Source organism: Daphnia pulex, chromosome 9 (assembly GCF_021134715.1).
Source record: "Daphnia pulex isolate KAP4 chromosome 9, ASM2113471v1".
NCBI lineage: Eukaryota > Metazoa > Arthropoda > Branchiopoda > Diplostraca > Daphniidae > Daphnia > Daphnia pulex.
Window position 1 is genome coordinate 7,083,212 of NC_060025.1, and position 12,316 is coordinate 7,095,527.

Sequence of the window (12,316 nt, forward strand, 5' to 3'; positions counted from 1 at the left end):
TCTGTTGCGAAGATTTTCTTGGTGCTTCAAGTGACGTTTTTCTTGGGCTTTTCGATAAATTTTGGTCTAAATATTAAATAAATAAATGGTTAAACTTTTCCTTTATCAACAACCTTTTGGTCACCTACGGTTGAAGACGGGATCGGCTAGTTTACGCAAAATAAATATTGAAATGATGCTGAAATGAAGCAATTTAAGAAATAAAAGGTTTTCCCATACCGGGAATTTTTTTTTTTTTTTTAGGAACGTTTCTGTATTTCGGAGACTGATTAAACTAGACAATTAACTGACACAGTGGATCAAAAAACAAAGGGACAATACACGTTATGACTATACGGGGTTATCACAGGGTGGGTGTAAAAGAGGCAAGGCCTTCCTGAGAGGGCAGGGGGGGTTCAAATAAATTAAGAGCATGACGAATGGTTCGGAATAGAGACTGTTAATGGGAAAACTGTTGACCGGGGAAGGAGGATTTCCATTTGTGCTGTATTTCGGCGATGGTAAGTAAACGGCGACGCTGGCGAGTCCTCCAAGAGAGGTCAACAAAGACCGCTACCAATAAACGGGCGGGGGAACGATACGGCAGTTGTCCGACATCTCCTCTGATCCAAGACGAAAGATTACCGACGCAGCCAAGGGTCTGGAGAGTTGACTGGAGCCAGGCCGTTAGTTCTTGGCGGACGGGGCAGCCGATCATCAGATGTTCCGCCGTTTCGTCCTCCAGGTGGCATCGGTCACAGATCGGGTCCACTCTTGGGTCAATGTTATGGCAGCGGTCTCGCGTGAAAAGTAGCCGGTGGTTGAAGAGAAACTGCGACTCGCGGATGGGCGGTGGGAGGAAACGGGCAGAGCGCCAAATCGCCTCCCAGTCCAGCAGCGGCTGGGCGCGTTCCATATGCCCTGGGACGAATTCCGGTGTGAGAAGTAGAGAATAAATCTTTCGATGGGTCAGAGGAGACGGTGGGGAGAGTCCGTTGCCGAAGAGCGCTTTAAGACTCCGAAGGGCGGTTTCGATGTGCGCCGGACGCTGGAAGAAGGACATCGGCGCCGGTGTGTCGGTGAAACAGTGTAGGAAGGCTCGCGTTGGGAAGGCGAGCCAGTACCGAAGGAGAAAACGGCCGCAGGTGTCAGGACCTAGCACGGTGGCTGCGATGGGCCGGAGAAACAGAGCCTGTAGGAAGAGGTCCGTGTGTAGCATAGCTAGACCGCCGGCTGTGGTTGGCCGGAAAATGGCGCCGGGTTGAGGCCGCTCCAGTCGCCCGGCCCACAGGAATTTCGTAGTGGCGCTGTGGAGTTTGACAGCAGACGACGGCGGGCAAGGTAGGACTTGGCCGATAAATACAACTCTAGAGTAGGCGTCGGTCTTGAGGAAGTGAACCCGTTGGTGCAGGGAAAAGCAGCGGCCAACATTGGTTCGGAGAATCCCCTGCAGGTGGCCTAAGGCCGCATCCCAAATCCGGTTGGTCGTTTCTTGGATGGAATGGGAAAACGAGATACCGAGGAGGGTAAGCGTTGGGTCCGATGTTAGCCAAGGCACCGGCCATGTTGTGCGCTGCGCCCATCCTCCGAGGCCAAGGGCTTTTGACTTAACAGTATTAAGTCGAGCGTTTGTCCATTGGCAGAAATCGTGTAGAATTTGAACACCGTGGCGGATATCGCCATCCGAGTCGGCAAATATGGCGACGTCATCGACAAACGCCCGTGTAACCAACTTCCGGTTGAACATGGTAATCCCCGTTAGTTCATGGCGCAGCCGGCAGAGGAGCGGCTCCAGAAAAAGCACATAGAGGTGGATCGATAACGGGCAACCCTGTCTCAGAGAGGCGCTGCATGACACGGTTCCAGCCACCGTTTGACCGTTGAGAATGGCCATCCGGGCTCCAGCGTAGAGGGATTGGATCCATTTGATAAAGAATTCCGGGTATCCAAAGGCGTGCAATATCCGCCAAAGTGTTTCTCTCGGAACCAGATCATACGCCTTGGCAAAGTCAACGCCAATGACGACGCCGGGCACTGCTTTTGTCGATAAGCTGGAGTTGCAAGGGCCGTGTCGCTCCTCTATGAAGGCAATGACGTCTCGATAGAGCGACAAGTTATCGCTGATTTTTCTGCCAGGTACTCCGCCACACTGAGAGGGTCCGACGACGTCGGGCAGCGTCTTTTTGAGGCGGTGAGCGATTGTCCCGGCCATTAATTTGTAATCACAATTCAATAGCGCTATGGGCCGATAATCAGACACCGTGGTGGGACAGTCAGATTTCGGCACTAGACGTATCAATCCCATAGCTTGGGATTCTGTCACGCGACCGTGACGTAAGACGGCTTCAAACATTTCGAGAAAGATGGGCCCGATATCGGCCCAGAACTGTTGATAGAAGTCGTAGGGCAGCCCGTCCTCACCAGGGCTGCCATTCAGTGGCATTTTAGCAAGAGTGGAAGCCACCTCCGCTAGTTCGACAGGGCGTGAAAGTTCAGAAGAGAAAACCACTTTCTGGATTCCACCAAGGAAGGAGGTCTCCATGGCAGCGTCTCCACTAGGCTCCTGACTGAAAACTTGACGGAAGCTGTCGGTAAGGATCTGGTTGATCCGCCCGTCGTCGACAATCAATTCACCGTTGCCGCCGGACAAGGAGCTGATCATGGAAAGACGTCCACGGGTTGTTTCCTTCCGGACATGGTAGAGCGACGGGGAGTCCGTATCGGTGACTGAGGTGCAACGGGAGCGAATTTTCGCACCCTGGAGAAGCCGAACATTCCAATTACGCGCCTCCTCCCGGAGAGCTTGATAGTCGGGCCAGGAAAGTTCACGGCCCGGTTGGGTCATCTCGGAAAGGCAGTTCTGGTAGAAGCGGCCCATCTCTCGGCCCAGGCGCGCTCGACGACGGCAGTAACTTTGGGCTATTCTTTTCACCCCTGGTTTGAAAATACTGTCCCACCATTCGGAGACATTAGTACGGCGGAGGGGGAGAGCTGACACGGTGGCAAGGAAATTACGGAAGAGGCTACCGAAAGCGTCTTCCGGCACTATCGACACGTTCAACTTCCAGATGCAGGACTTAGGGCGTTCTTCTTTGCTCGTTTCAGACAGCAGGGAGCAGTGGGCGAGGATGGCAGAGTGATCCGTGACGTAGGTGGAATCTAATCGAATATCAGTGACAGAATTTTTGATGGAGCGGGAGCAGTAGATCCGGTCAATCCTCGCGGATCCGCCTTGATGGGTAAAGGTGTGGCCTAAATCTCGTGGCCGCAGGGCCTTCCACATATCAACCAGTTCCAGGCTGGCCACCAGGGCCACCAAGGCGTGATCAACTGGGGTAGAAGGCTTCGTCCCAGCCAATCTGATGCGATCTTGAGGGCCATCAACTGCATTGAAATCCCCGACCAAGATAAGTGGCCGTTTGATGGAGGATAGGAAGGCCGGAACTATGACGCGAAAGAAAGCACTGCGCTCGTCACGGAAGACTCTCCCGGACGGGGCGTAAGGGGAAACAAAAGAGACATTATTAAATTGAACAGATATGAGGCGGCCGTCTGGGTCACACACAGAATGATGAACAGCAATATGTTTTGCAACCAATATTGCCGTTCCCGCTTTATTCGGCCCAGGAGCGGCGAAAAGCTGGAAATGATTTTCCAGTATGGGGCAGGAGGCGAAGGCGACTTCTTGTAGACCGACTACGTCGAATTTCTGTGTTAAGCAATAATTTAGGAGAAGGATAAGGCGTTCTTCCGAGCTGATTCTTGCAATATTAATTGTAGCAATCTTCATGATTATTCTTGATTGAGTTTAATTTTCTTTGTTCGCGTACGTTTCCTCCTGGTCTGTCCTTGCGGGTCACGATCAGGTCCGGAGTCGTTCGACTCTGAGATTGGGTCTTCTGCGGTCGATAATGTGTCGATATGGGAGATTTGGCTGGTGACACCTTCACTGGATGGGTCTACCGATATGGCCAGGGCATCACGTGGCGTGGCCTCTTGAGTTTCTGGCACGACGGATGGGTTGACCGACGGCATCGGCGTTGACTCATTTTCGGGCGTCTCTGGAACCAAACATGAGTTCTCGGCTTCCCAGCACGGCCGTGATTTGTTACGACTCGTGACTGTTTGCCACTGGGCAGCGTCTGACGACAATAGCGGGGGGTAGTTTGTGGTCGTTAGTTTTGGCGCTTCCTTGGTCGTTGGGGCTTTGGCCGCTTGGACCTTGGCAGCTCCCTTGGTAGACGCCACTCCTTTGCCGGTAGGTGTAGGGACTGTCGGCGAGTTTTTCGTCAACTTCTGAGGACAGGCCGTTGCCATATGGCCCGTTTGATTACATTCTCTGCATGTTATGGGCTGATTTGAGTAGCGCACATAAATTTTGTAGTCCCCTACTTGGAGGTAAGAGGGAATGGCAGCATTCAAGGTCATCCGCAGCGTTACTTGGCCTTTGAGGCAGGGGATCATGCCAGCTGTTGCACCCGCGTACCGATCTTGCCGTAGATCAAGCACGGTACCAAATTCCCGCAGACGAACTTTGAGGACCTCCATATTGGCGTTGGGCGGATAGTCGGAAATCCGCACAAATTTTTCGTCCACGTTGGGGTCTTTGATGAGTACCTGTATCGGGCGACCTTCAAGGAGATGCTGATGAGGGCCGCCATGTTTGTCCAGAATTGCCGTAACATCTGCAGACTTGAGCAGGGTGACTCGCACGACCTGATCACCCACTAGAAGAACTGGTGCGATCGCCAAGATTTGTGATGCTTGGAGGCCGAGACCAGTCACAAAACGGTGCACTGTTAATAACTGCAGACGGGGCTGCGGGTTACCAAACCCAATTTCAAAGGTGTCCTCATACCTCATGGCGAAGCAGAGCCTCAAGCCGGGAGGAGGGGGGGGCAATAAAGTCACGGACTAATAAGCCCAATAAAACCCAAAACGAACAAAAACACTTCCTAGTAATTTAATAAATACTCTCTAGGCACGATGCACTTGAAAAGTCCCTATAAAACACTGATGCAGGCAGATTCACCATGCGGTCGGGGGGAGCTCGCGAAAACACGTCCACCGAGCCTCTTGGGTGAAAGCCAAGTATCCTAGCCACTAGACCATATGGGATGAAGCATTTCCCATGAAATTGACATCTATATATTAGACTGGATTACAAAATTCTAAACTTGTTGATTTCGATGTCTAATCAATTTGCCAACCGCTAGCTTTGGGAATAGTGTGCTTCTCACTTTCCTGTGTAGTGTTTTGTGGTTTATTTCACTAGCAAACTGTCTTTAATACAGAAAAGGGAGGGTAATGATGAAACAAAATTTGCTGCAATGAATCGGCAACCCCCGCTTCAGTACGCACTAGTAGAACAGCAGCACGACTTTCGGCTCTGGTGAGCCCTAACATTTTTAAAAAGGAAGAGGGTCCTGGGCTGTTAGAGAGTTAGACTGGGTTTTCGTCGGTTTTCGTGCAAATTGTCCCTTGGATCCTGTCTGTGTAAGTGGACGTGGTTAAACGTGTTGAGACAGACAATATAAAACAAAACATCCTGATTCAGCGGATCATGAGCGTTGTCAAATGTCGATTAAACCGCTTTTGTCGTTTTTACGGAATGGATTGAGGGAAAGGGTCGATTTTTGGAAGGGGAGGACTGGAGGAGTCGATTTTTCTACCCGGGGGGAGGGGCCTACAAAAGTGTCGTCTGCTTTGTTTTGTTTGATTCAATCGTTAAGCAGACGCCAGACGTCACAGACACACCTTAAAAACACAACACCAAGTCACCACACAGGCCTGTCACTCAACGTAGGCCACACCGGCACCTCAGACTGGTTAACGCTTGAAGATGGACCACAGTAGAAGGTAATATTGGTGCGATAAATCTCAGAAAGCTATTTATTTCTACATCAATTACAAGGTATGCTCTGATGCAACTGTGTTACAATTGAAGCTAATATAATAATCCATTTTTATTCATAGATTTGTGTTAATAATATATTGTTGAATAAAAATTGGACCATATGAGAAAGAAGATGGAAACCTCTGTTGAAAGAGATGCCACTAGCTTCCACTGTCCATGCTGTAAAAAGAATTTCAGTGATTCGAAAGCTGACAGACTATTTGATCCTGCTGACCTGAGTGGGGAATTCAAATGCAATTTCTGTGGTGCAGTGATTATTGAAAACGAATTAGCCATACTAAAGAAATATTTACGGCAGCAAATGGCTTGGTTCAACAACCAAATGAGAAAATTTCCCCTGTACAAACTATACTAAGAGAAGTTGAGGATGTGAAACTGGCCCCAGCCTTGCTTGACCAAGACCCAATGCTGATATAACTCATCTGCAATTTTCCCAAAGCTATGCCTTATCTACAAATCGTCTTTCACTATTTGTATAAGGAATGCCATTGGCAAACCCAAATTCAGGGTAGCTACTTGCGAAAATTGGTCGGGAGAGGCAACCAGAGGAGGTGTTTTCCGACTGGATGAACAAAGCGTCTACGTCACTATCGGTGATAATGCGGTTGTCAAGAAAGGAGTTCGCAAGGAGGACCCCATATGGATGAGAGAAAGTACCGTCGATAATGAAGCTGCTACCAGCACCAATGACAATATTGCTGGACCTACGATCATTGACGAGGTATAAAACTGGATTCTATTATACCTATTAAAGTAACATCTTATCAATGAATATCAATCTTATCCAGATGGAGCTACCTACTCTCTCTACGGAGAAGAATCGCAACCAAGAAGACATCATGTCGGTCCTTATGGAACTCGAAAAACCAAGTACAAAGGCCGCTGTTCCAGCCAATTCAAGTGATGATTAATCTGTTGCAAAGGTTTCTTCTTGAACAACTTACTCATACATGTAAATTTTTGTTTGTCTTCTTAGGTGATGTCGAGCTGATGGACACTGACTCGGAAGAAGAAGTTTCTCTGGTGAGAGTTGGAAACTTGGAATTCCCTGTTCAAGAAGTTCCAGCTGAACAGGTTGCCCGGATGGCGGCTTCCGAAAAGGATGCCTACGTCGACTTGCACTTCTTGTAACCATTGCTACCTCTCGATGAATATTTGTACTAAGGCTATTTCGATTCCTGGTGTAACTTGTCTACTTCTCGCCAGATACTCCCTGGTTTTCTCGATCTCTGTTTTCTCAAGGTGCTATTTGCTCGGTTTCTCAAATGTGCGAAAGACAAAGAAAAAATTCTTCCTTTTCCGTTTACTCCTCTCTTTCGTTTCTTCTTCCGTTTTGCATCTGTGAGACTTGAGACTTCTCAAAACAAAATTTAAAAACACTACAGATTCGATTACACTTTGATTAAATTTTTCGCCCTTTTATTCAAAAATTGAATTTGGAACGTAAGATATTTATCAAATCTTTGTTTTTTTAAATCCACGCTTTTGATTTCAAAATAATTTTAAAATTGGGGATGATGTACGTAGTTAATTGAAAGAAAGAGATTAGAGATAATTTTGCCATAACGTAACTAATTTTTTTTTTTCAAAATTCGATGTTTTTTCGATACTTCTTAGTTCTTACTGATATTCTGAATACATGAATGGAACGGAACTTTCGCGACGATTATACGAAAAATTAATTTTTTGCTTGATGGAAAAATGAATAAAATTTCTCTAAGAAATTGAATTAAGACTTACTGGATATTCTAATTTAAATGGAGTTCTACTGTCGGACACGAAAATAATTTTAAAATCGTTGGAGTTCTATTGTCGCGTAGTGGAGTTCTACTGTCGGATATTTTAAATAATATTTTTTTAAAAGAGGAGTTCTTGTGTCTTTGGAGTTCTACTGTCAGCAACCCTACAGCACGACCCTCATCGTAAAGGCGAAAAGGGCTGTAAGGCTTTCATTCACAAACGTCGTCTTTTCTTCAGTCCTCATCAGGAATGGATTGGGAACCATTTAAAAATAATATTCATCGCGTGGATAATTGGTAAATTGTTCGAGCGAGCTTCAGCTCGCGATGAACAATTGGGATTGTTGGGGGAATGGAGTGAAGACATTGACTGTGTGCGACCTCTATATTTAGCTGCTTCTCAGCAAACAAAAAAGAACAACAAAACGGGGGATAGGTGAGAGATGGCGCTCAGGTGGGCGGATCTCCCCCTTAGACACGTCAGCATTGGAAGCATATAATAACTGTGGGTCTGGCTTAACGGAAAGAGTTTAAGGCGATCCACGGTTCAAATAGTCTATTTTCTGTTGTTGTTGTTGTTCTCGTCGCCTTTATTGGCGGGATTGGCTGCGCCGCGGCCGTGATTTGATCTTTGGCCACCGTTGTTGTATCTAGTAAAAAGATAAAATGAAAGAGAATTAGTGGGCCGTCGACGATCAATGGATGCACCTAATTCGAGTTAAGTATTTAAATAGTTAGAAATAGCTCGGTATTAAATATAAGATAAAAATAATAATGGAAAACGGGAATGACGTGGGCGGGATGGGTGGTTAGAAGACAGTCAATGTCTTCACTCCATTCCCCCAACAATCCCAATTGTTCATCGCGAGCTGAAGCTCGCTCGAACAATTTACCAATTGTCGGTAAATTCGTTCGACATTGACTGTGTCTTAAAAGCAAGATACCCTCTGGTCAACGGCTACTACTAGTCGGAGAGTTGAATTTGACGCTCGCTGGAAACTTCTGGGCTGCGTAGGATGGATGCGCCCACCAAATCGGTATTTTCTGGCACGGTTCTTTTATAGAACCTAGCAAAGGTAGATTCCCGGCTCCAGTGGCCTAAATTCAGGATCGATTGGATTGGAACGCCTCTATTCATCGCCTTAGAAGCGGCTGCTCCTCTTGCTGAATGGGCCGAAAAAACTGCCGTATCGATACTTGCTTCTTTTAATTGCTCCTTGATCCAGCGTCCAATCGTCGAGCTTGATACGGGTTTGTGGGGCTTGTTTGAACCGATGAAGAGTGACTCGCTATTTGAGTCGTTCCTAAGCGGAGCCGTGCGGTCCATATAGTTCCGCATGCAGGCCACTGGGCAAATGGCGGGTTTCTGGTGCCAAGCTCCGACTGACAGCACGTGAAGCGGGCCGGAATGTTGGGCTTTCCTTGGGCGGCTCAAAACAAACTTTACTCCTCCTTCCGAGAAGCTGATGGAATGGAGCTGGATGGCAGCTAGATCGGCGCATCTCGAAAGCGAGGTAAGGGCAAGAAGAGTGGTCGTCTTGCGGGCTAGCTGCAAGATTGAGAGGCTGTCCTGGGCGCTTGCGGATACTTCTAAGTGTGTCAATACTACAGAAGGGTCCCATGTATTCGTATATCTGGGCTCAGGTGGCTTTTCATTATAGACTCCTTTCATAAGGTTAACGACCAGGGGGTTCCTTCCAACCTCTAGATTCTCTGACGATAAGCTTAGGGTGGATGAGAGCATTGAACGGGCTACATTTACCGTGCTGTAGCTTTTACCGGAATGAAAATAATCCGAAAGGAAATTTAATACCTCCTTGACGCCAGACGACAGGGGATTGTGGTTCCGTTGACTACACTAACTGCTCCAAGCGACCCAAGCGGACTGGTATGCAGAGTGTGTATTTGAACGAGTTGCTCCCAATATGAGCTCGATAACTTTTTCCGGAAAGCCTCGCTCTTCCAGACAACTCCGGAGAGCCGCCAGGCGATTAGACGGATGGACTCGTCTTTCGTCAATGGATGACCCTCCCCCAACGGGGACGTCAGCAACGACTTGGATGGGAAGAGAAGGAGCGGAATGTCCGTTGCTAGTTCCATCAAGGACGGGAACCAGCATTGGCTGGGCCAGTAGGGTGTCACTAGTACAATCTCGGCTTGTTCTTGCCGAACCTTCGTCAGACAGAAGGGAATCAAGTTGAAGGGGGGGAAACAATATCCCGCGAGAGCCTTCCAGCTCAGCGACAGAGCGTCTGTTTTCCAGGCTCCCGGTTGCGGAAACCGGCTGACAAAAATCGGTAACTGAGCGTTCCAGGAGCTCGCGAAGAGATCCACTTCTACTTCCCAGATTGCCTGAATTGTTTTGAACGATTGCGGGTCCAGTTTCCAGTCCCCCGACGACAGAGGCCTCCGAGATTCTGCGTCGGCCAGAATATTTGTTACGCCGGGCACAAATACGGCACAAAGAGACAAGTTACGGCACTCGCACCATTTCGAAATTTCCAATGCGATACTGCAAAGGTTCGCTGATTTACAACCCCCCATTCTGTTCACGTAGCTGACAGCTGAGGTGTTATCCATCCTTAATTCGATTGTGGTGTCGTGGGCCGTAGCTGTAAAGCATTGAAGGGCCTTGAGTGCTGCCAGGAGCTCTAAAAAATTTATGTGTTCGTTGCTTTCGTCCTTTGTCCATGGACCCCCCGTTCTCAAATCTTTGCATACTGCCCCCCATCCTGATAAGGATGCATCCGACGCGATGGACAGATCCGGCGCCGGAAAAATGAGCGGTCGGCCAGATAAAAAATCTGCCTCTGAAAGCCACCAAAGTAGGTCTTTACGCGCCTCTTTTGACAGGGTAAAGGATTCACTTGACCTAATCAGACGGCCTTCTGGCCGGGAGTTCAGGAGGATCTGAAGACCGCGGAAATGGGCTGGGGCAAAGTTAACTGCTGCTGCTGCCCAATTCAAATTTCCGATAATCTTTTCCAGATCGATTTGGGAAATTTGAGGTTCCTTCAGCGCAGATTTACAAAGGCGAAAAATGTCAAGTCTCTTCCTGTCCGGCAAGATTAGTCTCATTTTGACTGAGTCGATGAACAGGCCTATGTATTCTAATTTCTGAGAGGGCTCTTCCGATGATTTTTCGTTACTAATCACGAAGCCTAGGGACTCTAGCAGCAATCTTACTCTTTTCACAGCGACCTTGGCTTCCGACTGGGAGCTAGCCGCGATTAGAATATCATCCAGGTAAATCACGAGACGGAGGCCGTTCTTCCGCAGGAAGGCTACCACTACCCTTAAAAGCTTGGTAAACGCCCATGGCGCGGAGCTTAAACCGAAGGGGAGGGACACGAATTCGAATAAAACGCCCTCCCATTTAAACTGAAGGAATTTCCGATGGCCTTCAAAAATAGGGACCGTCAAATATGCATCTTTCAAGTCCAACTTGGTCAGCCAATCCCCTTCCCGAATCGTATGTCTCACTGATGAAATGCCCTCCATCTTGAATTTTTGATAAGACAGAAAACGATTAAGTGCTTTCAGGTTAATGATGGGCCTATAACCTCCTGTTCTTTTCGGAATTAGAAAAATGCTGGAGATGAAACCTTGATCACGGGCCCTAACAATCGCTCCTTTTTCTATGAGTGAATTCACTTCCTGCTTGCAGCAATCGTATTGATGCGTGTCCATGCAGGCGTTTGGTGGAATAAAAAATTGGACGGGCTCAGAAATAAAGTCTAGTTGTAAACCTTGAGACACCGTCGATAAAATCCACGGGTCGAGAGTAAGTTTTGACCATTCAGACGCAAAACGCGCTATGCGACCCCCAAAAGAATCGTGAAAGGCAAGAATAGTTTGGACATACCGGGATCCGGGATTTGAATAGCGACCGCCTGAAGATGCCGGTGGATTGCTGAAACTGCGACCCGATTGGCGTTGACCATGACCGCCGCTGGATCCAGACGCGCGAGGGGCTCCCGCGGTTTCAAGAGCGTTCAGTGTCTTTACCTGCTCGACCAGGGCCTGGGTAAACTTCGGACCGAAGAGATGTTCTCCGCCGGTTGGTAGGATAGCCTTGTCGTCCAGTAGCCCGATATTCTGTGGGTAGATTTGGGCCAGAATGTTGCGCCGTCGCGCGTTCGTGATGTCATGGTACACCACCGCCCAGAGCTTCAGAGCCGTCTTAACCGCCTTGGCGTCGGCTCGGGATTTCTTCTTTTTCTTGATTCGACTCGCCAGAAACATGATGGGCTTGACTAAGTCAAGGATCTTGAAGGTTTGGTTTCTGTAGATCTTCTCGATTGGGTCGATGTTGGCCTTAGCTGCCGAAGATGACTTAACTGCCTTCAGCCGGATGTAGAAAGCCTCATCTAGATTGGGGTTGATCAGCAGGTCGGCGTTCTTCTTTAGCTTGGGTCTAAAGGCCTCTCTAGCACTTTTCGCTCGAGTGTCATCTAAACCCGATACAACCCAGCCGGCTAAAGTAGCTGACTTTTCACTTGAGAGACGAAATTTCTTTACGCCTCCCCCTCTTGATGAATCGGAGCCTGAACTACTAGAACTTGAGCTAGAGTCGCTTGACTGATCAGGATCCGACATGATGTTTGCACAACGAGAGCGAAAAGAGATCTGACGTGTCTAAGGGGGAGATCCGCCCACCTGAGCGCCATCTCTCACCTAT

At 48.2% G+C, this 12,316-nt stretch overlaps 2 protein-coding genes across 4 annotated transcripts; one reads left to right on the forward strand and one right to left on the reverse strand.

Annotated features, from left to right (window-relative positions):
* The first annotated feature begins 5,692 nt into the window (after positions 1-5,692).
* LOC124202967 lies at positions 5,693-7,308 on the forward strand. Of its 2 annotated transcripts, none has more exons than XM_046599499.1 (4): positions 5,693-5,838; positions 6,377-6,617; positions 6,688-6,796; positions 6,873-7,308. In XM_046599499.1, exons 1-4 carry the CDS (start codon positions 5,822-5,824, stop codon positions 7,025-7,027), a joined length of 522 nt encoding a protein of 173 aa, XP_046455455.1. In that variant the 5' UTR covers positions 5,693-5,821; the 3' UTR covers positions 7,028-7,308. The 2 variants fall into 2 exon arrangements, with proteins under 2 accessions (XP_046455455.1, XP_046455454.1); XM_046599498.1 differs by having other exon boundaries at positions 5,694-5,838; positions 6,685-6,796.
* Positions 7,309-7,929: 621 nt separating this feature from the next.
* LOC124202966 lies at positions 7,930-12,275 on the reverse strand. Of its 2 annotated transcripts, none has more exons than XM_046599496.1 (2): positions 11,501-12,275; positions 7,930-8,285 (listed from the first exon to the last, which is right to left on the reverse strand). In XM_046599496.1, exons 1-2 carry the CDS (start codon positions 12,232-12,234, stop codon positions 8,192-8,194), a joined length of 828 nt encoding a protein of 275 aa, XP_046455452.1. In that variant the 5' UTR covers positions 12,235-12,275; the 3' UTR covers positions 7,930-8,191. The 2 variants fall into 2 exon arrangements, with proteins under 2 accessions (XP_046455452.1, XP_046455453.1); XM_046599497.1 differs by lacking the exon at positions 7,930-8,285 and adding an exon at positions 9,345-9,807.
* Positions 12,276-12,316: the final 41 nt, after the last annotated feature.

Coding starts and splice junctions, on each gene's coding strand:
- LOC124202967 (XM_046599498.1), top strand. Junction 6,618..6,684: donor GACCTACGATCATTGACGAG/GTATAAAACTGG, acceptor AATCTTATCCAG/ATGGAGCTACCTACTCTCTC. Junction 6,797..6,872: donor CGCTGTTCCAGCCAATTCAA/GTGATGATTAAT, acceptor TTGTCTTCTTAG/GTGATGTCGAGCTGATGGAC.
- LOC124202966 (XM_046599496.1), bottom strand. CDS start 12,234: ATGTCGGATCCTGATCAGTCAAGCGACTCTAGCTCAAGTTCTAGTAGT. Junction 8,286..11,500: donor TATTCAAATCCCGGATCCCG/GTATGTCCAAAC, acceptor TCTTTTTACTAG/ATACAACAACGGTGGCCAAA.